Genomic DNA, 12979 nt, shown 5'->3' with positions numbered 1-12979 from the left:
CCTCCAACAGATCCTGGACTCTGAGCTCTTCGAGCTGATGCATCAGAACGGCGATTACACCCACTTCTACTTTTGCTACCGCTGGTTCCTGCTGGATTTCAAACGAGGTAGACTCCACCTTGTCCCCAGAATCCTTGTCGTGGAATTTCTTGGGCGAGGAGGAGTGGGAAGCTGACAGTACCCTTGAGGGAAGGGCATTTGTCCATCTTGGCACAAGTCTTATCAAGAAGTGACTGTGCAGTAGGGGCCATGGACTCCCTGCCTCAGGGGAATGGGGGACAGATCTGTCATTCAAGTGCTACTGCATAAGCAGGAGGACTGGAGTTTGAATCCCCAGCACCCACATAAAAAAGGCCAGATGTGGCAGCCAGTGAGACAGTAAGGGCGCTGGCATCAGACTGGACAACCGGAGTTTGATACTTGGAACCCACTTGGTTAAAAGAGAGAACCGACTCCCACAAGTTGTCCTCTGACCCCCCCCCACACACACACTGAATGGATAATTGAAGAAATTTAAAAAGCCAAATGCAGCCATGCATGTCTGTGATGCAGAATTGGGGAGGCAGACACAAGCTGGCCACAGGAGCTCACTGGTCAGGCAGCCCAGCTACATTGGTGAGCTCTGGGCTCAGTGGGGGACTTTGTCTCTTAAGGTGGAGCTCAACAGAGAATAATGACATTAGCACCAGGCCTCCACAAAGAATGCACACACTTACACACACACACACACACACACACACACACACACACACACACACAGGTTCCTGTTCACAGGTGAGGAAACTAAGAAGTCCAATAGGAAGTCACAAAGTGAAGAGCCAGGGTCCAAGCCTGGTTGCATCCATCTCTGGGGGCAAGTCCCTCCCATCTGCCTCCCTGCTTAGCAAAGACCCAAAACTCTTCAAGCACATTTCACCCTGGACCGGGACGTCGCCTCTGAATGTATGCCATTATGCTAACCTAGGGTGGTTTCAGGAATACCTGGTGTGTGTGGTGGTGTTAACCACCTGCCCTACACTGTGCAGCCCCATATCTGGTCCCTTACGGCAACCAGCAGGTCCCATGCAAAGCTGAGGTGCAGAGAGGCCTGAGGGGGACCACCTCAGCCCACAGCCCCTGGCTGGGGAGTAAAAGGTTGCGACCCAAAGTCAACTTACTGGACCTGGTAGCCTTGCTCTTAAGGGAGTGGTTCTCTATCTGTGGTTCTCGATCTCTTTGGGGGTGTCAAACAGCCCTTTCACAGGGGTTGCAAAAGACCATCTGAAAATATATATTTCTGATGGTCTTGGGAACTGAAGAAGCAATATTATCATTAACACTGATACTGGCTTTTTACGCATACTGTTGCAAAATGTAGCAATGTAGCTTACTGTTGTTATAGTAACACTGTTACCTATGCTACACCGGTGGTTCAAGACAAAGTTTCACATTTGTAATTACAAAGAGATATTTCACAATATATAATTACATATTTTTGTGAATGATCACTTGCTTTAGTTACGTTCAATTTGCAACAGTGAAAATACACTCTGCATATCAGATATTTACATTGCGATTCATAACAGTTGCAAAATTCCAGTTACGAAGTAGCAATGGAAGTAATTTTATGGTGGTGGTGGGGGTCACCACAACATGAACTATATTAAAGGGACACAGCATTTAGGAAAGTTGAGAACCACTTTCTGAAGGGAGTTAACATCTTGCTAGGCTGAGGTGGCAGCCAGCTTGCTTAAATGTACAGGCTACTGAGAGCCATCCATGAGTGCCCCTGGAGATGGAAGAAGGACAGTAATAGAGAGCAAGGCAGGGACAGGCCCATGCCAATCAAACCCACACATGCTCAGACTGTTCTGCCCCTGATGACCCAGGCCACAGATGGGGAGACTCAGGGTCTGGGGCAGTCAGCTAGGGAAGTGGGATGCTTGCAGGGAGGACTAGGGAGGACAGGCCCTACACTCTGTCCTGGACCAGCTCCTATGTGTGTGCATGTGTGTCGGTGTCCCACAGAGCTGGTCTATGATGACGTCTTCTCCGTGTGGGAAACTATCTGGGCTGCTAAGCACGTGTCCTCCGCCCACTACGTGCTGTTCATCGCGCTGGCACTAGTGGAGGTCTACAGAGACATCATCCTGGAGAACAATATGGACTTCACTGACATCATCAAGTTCTTCAACGGTACCAAGGGGCATGGGCAGGGTGGGGCTCCCTAGGGGCAGGGCTCCCAATGCTAGAACTTGGTAGATCCCAGTCATTCTTCTGCCTCCACCCTGCCGCCTCCACAGTGCTGGATCATAGCTTACGTGGGCATGCACATAACAGTTGGGTGTTGAGACCTGAATCCATGTTCTCTGCTTGCCCAGCAGCAAGGGCCCTTACCCATCAAGCATATCCCCAGTCCCCAGTGCTCCCCTTGGCATTCTATCAAGGGACCTGGTGAATCTTAACACACCCCAGGTATATTTTTCTCTAGGCTGAGGCTCTGGGGCAATTCCTGGCTCTACCACTGGCCAGCTGTGCCCATTGGCAAGGGGCTGCCCTATCTCTGAGCGTCTACTTTGTCATCTGTGAAATACCAGGGTCAACCCCACTGAGTTCATGAGTAGGGAAAACCTGGCACAGGGATGCTCTCAGAGAGGTCGTCCACTGACCTTGCTTAAATGGCATCCCTGGGTCTCAGTTCTTCAGGGATACAGTGTTGCAAACACCTTCTCCCTCAAGGGAAGTCTGGAGAATTAATGATGAGCTATGAAAAAGCCCTTTACAGGTAGCTGTGCCCACGAGAGGCCCAGTAAACACAAGGTAATTGCTCTTGTTATTGCCACTTGAGCTCTAACTAAATGCTAAAACCCAGGGCTGGGTAGCTGCTCCATCACAGAGCACTAGCAAGCACTAGGCTCTGGGCTTCACAGGAAAACTTAAAGACTAAAGAAAGTTCTAGATAAAGAAGAGACCCACCTGTGACCAACCTCGGAAACACTGCTAGATTCCTTTCAAGTCATCTTTTTCTTTTGGGATAATTTTGGATTTTGGCCATCTACTACAATTTTTATATTTAGGACTGTTTTTTTTTTGTTTGTTTGTTTACTAGGAAGGTTACCAAACAGTGGTGCCTGTCCCCTAGCTCCCTTCCTTTCTGCCGCCACCTTACTTGTTTCTGGAATGTTTGATGTTAAAACTCAGAAATCAACTTTGGCGGGCCGTGAGTTTCACCTGCACCAGAAATGAACCAGGAAGCCACACGGGATTCAGTGCAGTCCTTAAACACGACATAAACACTCCTTGAGCTGATGTGAGTCAGTTGCTAGAATACTTGCCCAGCATCTGTGGAGCCTGGCACAGTCACACCCATGTAAACGGGGTGTGGCAGCACACAGCTGCAGTCCCCACCCTGGAAATAAAGGCAAGATCAGGGGTATTATATTTGCTTTATCTGCCATCAGTTGTAGATGGTTTGTTTCCTGGCTGTTGTGAATACAGCAGCAGTGGGCAAGGCTGAACCAGTATCTGAGGACCCAGCCAGTGTCTGATGGCCCGGCCAGTGTCTGATGGCCCGGCCAGTGTTGGATGACCCAGCCAGTGTCTGTAGAGTAGGGTGTTGAGTCCTTTGGCCATATGCCAAGGAGTGGTACATCTGAGTCATGAGGCAGATTTATTTTCAGGTTTTCGAGAATGCTCTCCACTGGTTTCTAGAGTGGCTGGGCTGGTTTGCACTCCCAGCAACCTGGATGAGCCCAGCCCCAACCCCTTCCAGCATTTATCTGTCGTTCCATTGATCTTTGGTATTCTGCTGGGGTTCAGGGGTGGGGGTGGGGAGGGATGAAATGCTAAGTCATTTTGTTTTGCATCTCTCTAATTGCTAAGGATGAGCCTTTCTTTGCCATTTTCTATCTCTCTGTGGAGGGACTGGTTTATTTGGCTTACACTTCCATATCACACTATTCACTATCAGAGGAAGTCAGGACAGGAACTCAAACAGAGCAGAACCCAGGAGGCAGGAGCTGATGCAGAGGCCATGGAGGGATGCTGCTTACTGGCTTGCTCCCCATGGCTTGCTCAGCCTGCTTTCTTATAGAACCCAGGACCACCAGCCTAAGGATGGCCCAACCCACAATGGGTGAGACCCTCCCCATCAATCACTAATTAGGAAGATGTCCCATGGGTTTGCCTTCAGATGATCTTATGGTGTTTTGTTAATGGAGAATGACTTTAGCTCGTGCCAAGTTGACATAAAACTATCCAGCACGAGGTCTTTGATCCATTTGGAGTTAGTTTCTATGTAGGACGATAGATAACAGGTCTAATTCCACTCTTCTGCATGTGAACACTGAAGCCTCCCAGTGAGTAGCATGTTTTGAAGACATCTTTTCTCCCACATCTGCTTTTGCATCTTTATCAACCATTACCTGCAGTTATTTGCAAGAGTTTGGGTCTTCTGCTTTGTTCCACTGGTTTCCTGTCTGTTTTTGTGACTGGACCAAGTTGTTTTTATAGCCATGGTTCCATAACATATCCAGAGACCGGGAATGTTAACCCTGACAGTACTGTCCTTTCTGACCTAGGTTGCTTTGGCTGTCCATGGTCTTCCATGGTTCCTTGTGGAATTCAGGGCATCTCTTTCTGTTTCTATGAAGAATGAGATGGGGATTTTGATTGTGGGTTGCACCAACTCTGTAAATTTCTCTTAAGGGAGTTCTCATCTTCACAGTATTCTTTGTCTAATCCATGAGTACAGAAGAGCTTTCTGTTTTCCTGTCTCCATCAGTCTTTCTTCAGAGGCGTAAAGGCTTTTACTGTGGAGGTCCTTCACCTATTCAGTTAGGTTTATTCCTGGCTGCCTTACCTTCTTTGCGGCTGTCGTGAATTGAGGGTGTCTGTGATATCTCTCAGCGTCATTGTTGACTGGAAAGAGCACTGTTTCTCTGAGTTCGCTTTGCCTCCTGCCATGTTGCTGGAGTGTTGGTCATTTCTAGAAGTTTTGGGGTAGACTTTCTAGCTTCTTTTGCATACAGTATCATGTCATCTGCAGATAAAAGTAGTTTGGCTTCTTCAGGTTGTGTCCTTTTAATGTCCCCCCCCTTTGTCTCAGCTACTGCATAAAATACACACACACACACACACACACACACACACACACACACTGAAAAGGAGTGGGGAGAGCAGACAGTGCTCTTCCTGACTTTAATGGGGTTGCTTTGAGTTCTCCACTTAAGACTATGCTGTCTGCAGGTTTGTCACACAGAATCTTTATTACGTTAGTTATGTCCCCTCCTCCTTCCTCTCCCCCTCCCCCTTCCCCCTCTCCTTGCACCCCAAAACCCTATTCTCTCTAGGACTTTTTTTAAAAGAGATTTATTTATTTATTTTATGTATATGAGTACACACAGTAGCTGGGAATTGAATTTAGAACCTCTGTTCACTCTTGTCAACCCTGCTCACTTTGGTCAACCTTGCTCACTCAGTCCCTGCTCACTCTAGCCCAAAGATTTATTTATACACTATAGCTGTCTTCAGACAGCTATCAGAAGAGGGTGTCAGATCTCATTATGGGTAGTTGTGAGCCACCATGTGGTTGCTGGGATTTGAACTCAGGACCTTCGGAAGAGCAGCCAGTGCTCTTACCTGCTGAGCCATCTCTTCAGCTCCCTCTAGGGCTTTAAATATGAGGGTATGCTGGACTTTTTTAAAGGCTTTTTCTGAAGATCAGGATACCTGCTGTGAGATAGCATCTTCTCTACATGGTAGGGAAGTGGCAGCCATGAGATCTAAAAGGATTGGGTCACCTCCACAAGACCAGAACAATGACAGCACCTGTGGGCAGGTCAGCAAGGATGGGAGAAATCTCCCAAGGCCCCACTTCTAAGTGAAGAGCTGACAGCAATTAGTGGCTCCTGAGAGAGGAAGTGAGAAGCAGTCTTCCCCAGGGATGAGTCCCTCTGATAGGTTATACCCAGTCCCAAGAAGTCATATCATATACATACATGTGTTCACATGCACATATAAACGGGCTCGGCTGCATGCATTTATAGGCAGACACGTACAGAACAATAATAATTACTCCTAGCCATGAATTTGAAAGGAACGTGAGGAGGAGCTGTAGGGAGACAGAGAGGGGCAGAATTATATAAATACGGCACTCATGTATGAAATCCTCAGAAAACTAAATTAAACTTGATAAAAAAGAGTCTCATCTGATCGTAAGTTCAAGGTCATCCCCTGCACATAGTTAAGTTCAAGGCCAGCCTGGGCCATAAGTTCAAGGCCAGCCTGGGCCATGTCAGACCCTGCCTCTCCCCTACTCATTCATCCCCTTCTTTTCCATGCCTGTTTATTTTCTGTTGTTAGCATCACAGAATCCAGTCATATCTACTTTTTCAAAAATTACCTGCACATGACTCTTTTTCAGGGCTGCGGGATGCACCCACGTGACTGTCCTGTAACTTGAATCCTTTGTTGTTGGCTCAGTTTGAAGATGTGATAGAAAGCCCAAAGCAATCCACATCTTAGCACAATCCTCCTGCCTCAACATCTCCAGGTTCCCCAACTTCCTCAGTCCAGGGCACCCCTAACTTTTCTGCAACATGCGCCCCATGCAGCCCAAGTTCCCAATGGCAAGGAGGGAGGTCCACACTGTGTGACATCTTTGTCTCGTCCTCACCATTCAGGAAGTCTCTGACAAACGCAGCCCAAAGGGAACCCCCTCACACACACTGTTTGGTCTGTGCATAGCTTTGCCTCCTGATGAGGCCAAGCACCCCACCCCCACTTCCCTCAGACCTTCACATAGTCCTTGCTTTTATCCCAGCAACGCCCCCCCCACCAAAAAAAACTAGCTTTGTCTAGACTGAACACCACTTAGAAGAACACAGTACTCTCTATGGCCAGCAGTGTGTATCCAACAGACAGCTGCTGAGTGGTTGCTTAGGTCCCCTCCAATTGATCCCATAATCCCACAATGCCCCCGAGAGCGCACTAGGAGCCCTAGGGGTACCTCAGTAGCTGCTTTAAGAACTGTGGTCTTTTTTTATTTTTATTTTTATTTTTATTTTTATTTTCCCTTTGTGAAATGGTTTCTCTGTGATAAAAGTCAAACTTCGGGATTACCCTACTGTATGCCAAACTTTGAAGATCTTTGCATTTGGTGTCTCTTGATATTTCTTCCCATCGTTTCCCCACCATCCGTGGCTTTCATCATTCCCATGGGGTCTTCCCATGGGGTCTGCTACGTGCCTGGTATTACCTTTTATTTTTGAGACAAAGTCTTGCTATGTATCCCAGGCTATGTTTCAACTCTCAGCCCTCCCACAGCTTCCCCAGTGCTGGGATTACTACAGATGTGTCCTGTGGCACCCTGCCCTGGCCTGACATGGGCTTGTAAAGTATTCACAGACAGTCTGCCTGCAGGGAAGGGTCTCCTAACACAGTCAGACCCAGCACTGGTCTCTGTTTTTCCATGGTGGTGCTGTGAAAAAGGCTTCCTGTTACAATGTTAAAATCCTTGTTCCACAGATGGGGAAGTCGTGGTTTGCAGGTGCATGTCTGCTCTCAGAGTCACTTTGTGGCACAAACACTCTAGAGTCCACACCAGGAGTTGGACGGACCTCTGGGGGGGGGGGGGCAGACAGGCAAAACTGCTCACCAGTGTTTCTCCTCTTTCAGAAATGGCTGAGCGGCACAACGCGAAGCAGATTCTGCAGCTTGCCCGGGACCTCGTGCATAAGGTGCAGATTCTAATTGAGAACAAGTGAGGATCTGCTGTCATCCACCACCCCACCCCCTCCTTCAGCCCAGCACAAGGTCCTGGTGTCTGTGGACCAGCGTGGACTTCTGTGAAGAGAGCCATGCTCTTACCCTTGGCCACTGGGCAGAGGGGTAGAGAAGAACCCATCTCGGCCTTACATTTTCCTGTTTGACCAAAGATTGCCCAAGTCTGGGATATCCCCCTTTCTTGGGAGTTTGGGTTGTGAGTGGGTCGAGGTAGCCTCTGGCTCTGTTGTCCTTCTTCCTTTTCTCTATTCCTTCCTCATCTGTACAGGAGAGGCCTAAGGGGTTTCCTCTGCACCCAGCAAGGAGGGGCCTTTGGTGGTGTTCCAGAATGTTCCTGTCAGGCTGGCTCCCTGTAGACATTGCTCACATTCAAAGTCCCAGATGTTTTTGAGCATCACCCCTGCCTTCGAACCACCAGGTTTCACTCCCCCGCCCCCAAGGTAACCCTGATGTCCTTTTATGGCTTGTCTGCCCCTCAGAGAACCACTGGCTTGGAAGAGGGGCTAACAGCATGTCTCCATGTATCCTTCTCACCCGAGGTCTGTTCTGTGCCCCTGGCAGCAGCTTCTGACTGCCTGAGTCCTCGATCTAACAACCTAACTTCCTGCGCTTTCCAACTTTTCTCTATCCACTGCCAGGAGACTCTCTTTAGAAAAGGCATCCTGTAGGCAGGCTAGGGATCCCGGACGTGTTTGTAGGCAGAAGCCAGGAGCTCTTGATGAGAGCCTAACCCTTACTATCTCACCCTCAGGGAGACCTCCCTGCCATCACAGGTGATCTGGGCTCAGAAGCCTGCAGCCTTGGTGGAAGCCATGCTCAGCAAGGCTGGGTTTTCTCTAAGCACTTTGTTCACTCAGGATAGAGGAGGGATGAGCCAGTGGGTTGGCCAGTGATAGGGTTGGTCTGTGTCCCACACTCCTAAATCAGAACCTCTGTCTCCCACACAGGGCAGGATGGACAGAGAGAGCCCTGTAGTGTCCATGGAAGACTGATGCTGCTTCAGCCCCATTTGTGCCCAGGGCAGCAGGAAGGGAGGCGGCTGATGACCACAGTCGCCTGTGTAGAGTCACACCTCCCAGCTAGGTCCCCATGCTTCCCAAGGTGTGGGTAAGAAAGGCTGTCAGATAAAAGTTGATTTGGCTGGTGCAGAGGTTGGTATTTTAGCACAGCCAGGTCCGGACCTCCTGACCCTTATTTATTTTTGTAACTGACCAGTGTGGAGCATAGCACAAGAATTCCCTCTGCCTCCCTCGTGCCTCCCGAGCGCGTGCTTGTGGTTCTGAGTGCCTCGTATTTATTCCATTTACCAGCTGATATCTGTGTGCGGTGTTTCTTGGTGTCCTGGAGTTGGGCATGGGCGGGAGGGGGGTGTTCCTCCTGCCCAAGGCGTTCTCTTTTTCACGTTGCCCAAGTGTCTTGTAAATGTTCATTGCAAAGATGACTATTCAGAGCAAATATATCTGAGCAGAAAACAAAAGCGTGGGTCTAGTTATTTGTTTGTTTGTTTGTTATGTTGTTTGCTTTGCTTTGTTTTTACAGGGTCTCACTGTGTAGCCCTGGCTAGCCTGGAACTTGCTATATAGACCAGATGGGCCTTGAACTCAAGACATTCCTCTGCCTCCCAAGTTCTGGGATTAAAGGTGTGTGCCACCATGCCCAGTGGTTGGGGAGTGGCAACTGGGGTGGCAGGGGAGAGGAGGCAAGGTTTCATGTAGCCCAGGCTAGGCTTGGCCTTTCTATCCTACATAGGCTGACAGAGGCTGGCTTTGAACTCCCAATTGCTGTGATTATAGGCATGCCCCACCTCATATTTTTGCTTTAGGGTTGAGTCTGGGGAGCACTCACCTTCCCTTGTCAAAGTGGTGGGAGCAGTCACTTTCCCTTACTGTTCCCCTTCTCCCTCTGGGAGGTCCCAGGAGAAGCAGGAATGGCTGCAGTGGGATAGCAGGAGCAGACCTTGGCAGTCTCTCCTCTCTCTAGTCAGGCGACCAAGGAGGTTCTCCCCCCCCCCCGCCCCCGGACCCAAGGGAGCATCACTCACGATCAAGTCCCTCAGTAGCCATGATTCTGATCACACAGTCACACACACACACACATGCCCACCACACACACTCATACACAAACCATGCACACACACCATACATACACTCATACACACACCACATACATATATATCATACACACACAGATACCACACACACTCATGCACACACCACACAAACACCACACACACTCATACACACATATCACACACACTCACACACACACCACATACACACCACACACACACATCACAGACACCATACACTCATACGCATACAGACACCACACATACTTGTGCTCATACCATTCACACCACACACACACCACAAGCTCACACATACACACCACACACTCACACCACACACACACACCATACCACACACACTCATACCACACCACACACACTAATGCACATACTCATATACCACACACCACACACGACACACCCGCACACTCACACACACATACCAACACAGTGTCCTTAAACCAACTCACTTTTAAAACTCCAAAAAGAAAGCCAGGCCTGTTGGTGTGAGCAGCAGGAAGCTGTATGAATGATTAGTTGATGAAATACTCTCTCAGCCTTTGAGCTGGAGCATCCATCGGCTCCTTCCTCTGTTAGCATGTTAGCCAGCCTTCCCTGAGTGTTAGCCAGCTTTCCCTGAGTGTTAGCTAGCCTTCCCTGAGTGCTAACCAGCCTCCCCTGCTGTAACTGACATCTGAAGTGATCTGATCCTGGGAAAATATTGGGGCTTGTGTGTAGGAAGCCTCAGCCCATGGTGGGTGGACTTGCTGCTTTTAGGCCTTAAGGTTGGAAAGGACACATGCTGGCCGAAGCTTACTATAGAGCAAAGCCACTCACCTCACAGCCACAGGGCAGGGTCCCACAATTCCCTTCAAAGACACACCCCTAGTGATCTAAAGACCTCCCTCTAGGTCCTAGCTATAAATGGCTCATCACCTCCTGCTGACACAAAGCTGGGACATTGAAGATTCAACCTAGAGGAGCTAGGAAGAGAGAGAAAAGATGTGGGGGTGGTGTAGTGGGAGGACTGCTTGCCACATAGCACAAGGACCTGACTTTGGTCTCCAGCACCCATGCAGAAAGCCAGGTGTGGCACTGCACATCTGGAATCCCAGTGCTGGAGAAGTAGAGATGGGGGAACATGGTGGGTCACTGGCCCACCAGTCCTGACACTGAGAAACTTTGTCTCAAAACAGTAGATTGGGGAGCTGGAGAGATGGCTCAGTGGTTAAGAGCATTCACTGCTCTTCCGAAGGTCCTGAGTTCAAACTCCAGCAACCACATGGTGGCTCAGAACCATCTGTAATGAGACCTGGTGCCCTCTTCTGGGGTGTCTGAAGACAGCTACAGTGTACTTACATCTAATAAATAAATAAATCTAAAAACAAACAGTGGATTATGTGTAAACTGGCTACATGGCCCACTCCATGGTGTGGGAAGGTTTTATTGTAGATATGGGGGAGGCATCAGGAAGAGTCCAGAGTCGGGGGAATTAGAGTTTCCTTGGGACCTGACAGTACCTGTTTTAGGGTTTTATTGCTGTGAAAAGACACTATGGCCAAGGCAACTCTTATAAAACATTTAGTTGGTGCTGGCTTACAGTTTCAGAGATTCAGTCTTTCATCATCAGGGCAGGAAGCATGGTGTTGTGCAGGCAGACATGGTGCTGGGGAAGCTAATAGTTCTACATCTTGATCCGAAGGCAGCCAGAAGGAGACTGTCTTCCATAGACAGCCAGGAGGAGCCTCTGTTCCACACTGGGCTGAACTTGAATACTAGGAAATCTCAAAGCCCACCCACATAGTGACAGACTTCCTCCAACAAGGCCATCTGTCCTAATAGGGCCACTTCCCATGGGCAACTCATAATCAAAGCATCATAATACCCAAGGACCAGCACTCCAGGCTGACCACCCTAACGTGTGCGCGCGCATGTGCGCGCGCGCGCACACACACACACACACACACATACACACACAGCAATTGCAATCGGAGAAAGGATGTGAGAGGCATTGAAGATACAGTAGTGCCCAATGAGACTTTTGTATCCCAAGATGTAAAGGAAGGGTAGAAACAGACAGGACCATCTCACAATGCCAAATGAGCAGGGATCGTCTGCCCCTGCCTACAGTTTGGAGACAGGATTCCATCTCTGCTGCTGTTCTACAGTATCACCCTCCAAGCCTACCAGCCACCATCCTCATCGAGTCTGTTGTGCCCACTTGCGAAGAGCTTCTCAGCAGGACTTGTGGACGGCTGACATGAAAACAAAGGCCCCCATTGCCATACACACGGCCACGAGCATTTCCACCCTGGGTGTGTGACTCACTGGGTCATGGGTCCCTCACCCCTGTATCTAGCCGTTCCTCCCACAACCAGTTGTGCCCAGTTCTGCTCTGATTATATGTGGCCTCAGGGTCTCAGAGAGAGGCTAGCGTGTAGAGTATGCATGCTCAGGAAGGCTAGAGGAAGGTGTTTCCATCTACGCAGCCACAGAGGAGCCATCATCCAGGCTGAGAACTGTCCTTCCTGTGTGTGTGGTTTAATGTCAGCCTCCACTCATTGCTTTGTATGTGAGCCTAATCAGCTCATTGGTTGCCCTGGATGGGATCAATTTTAGTTCTCTTCGGTATGGGAGGATTAAATGTTGCTTAGTCCTTTTAACCCCTACCCGGGGTGAAAATTCTCATGACAGCTATTTATAACGGTGTGTCCCCAGGTAAGGACTTCTCTGGCTGTTTTCACACGCTCGCAATGGGGGAGAGAAGAGGTTTTCTTTCTTCTGGACTCAGCCCCATGCCTCCCTTCTGATGGTGCTCCCTCCCCTGACACTGCTGAGCTGTGCTGGCTGGAAACCCATCTCCCCTGAGTTCCTGCCAGCCCTCCTCCTTCACTTCTCGGGTGAGCCTGTGCAACTTAAGGGGCAGATTCCAGCTGGGTGAGCTCCTGGCACCTCTGTTGTGTGATGGAGGGATCAGTAGGAAACTGTAGCCGCCCTCCCCCAGTACTACCATTCTTCTTCTTCTTTCTTCTTCTTCTTCTCTTCTTCTTTCTTCTTCTTCTTCTTCTTCTTCTTCTTCTTCTTCTTCTTCTTCTTCTTCTTCTTCTTCTTCTTCTTCTTCTTCTTCTTCTTCTCCTCCTCCTCCTC

The 12979-nt window shown here is 49.2% G+C and overlaps 1 protein-coding gene across 2 annotated transcripts in view; it reads left to right on the top strand.

The window, feature by feature from the left end:
* The window catches only part of Sgsm1 (small G protein signaling modulator 1), a 68238-nt gene extending 59021 nt beyond the window's left edge, over positions 1-9217 (top strand). The window contains exons 24-26 of one of the 2 annotated variants that reach the window (XM_029477921.1): positions 11-107; positions 2008-2175; positions 7657-9217. In XM_029477921.1, coding sequence (XP_029333781.1) covers positions 11-107; positions 2008-2175; positions 7657-7745 — 354 coding nt within the window. In that variant the 3' untranslated portion in view covers positions 7746-9217. The remainder of the gene's footprint in view (positions 1-10; positions 108-2007; positions 2176-7656) is intronic. The other variant, XM_021162349.2, reaches the window with a different exon arrangement.
* The last annotated feature ends 3762 nt before the right edge of the window (positions 9218-12979 follow it).

Source organism: Mus caroli, chromosome 5 (assembly GCF_900094665.2).
Source record: "Mus caroli chromosome 5, CAROLI_EIJ_v1.1, whole genome shotgun sequence".
NCBI lineage: Eukaryota > Metazoa > Chordata > Mammalia > Rodentia > Muridae > Mus > Mus caroli.
The sequence above is the reverse complement of the archived record's forward strand: the minus strand, read 5'-3'. Positions and strand labels throughout refer to the sequence as shown.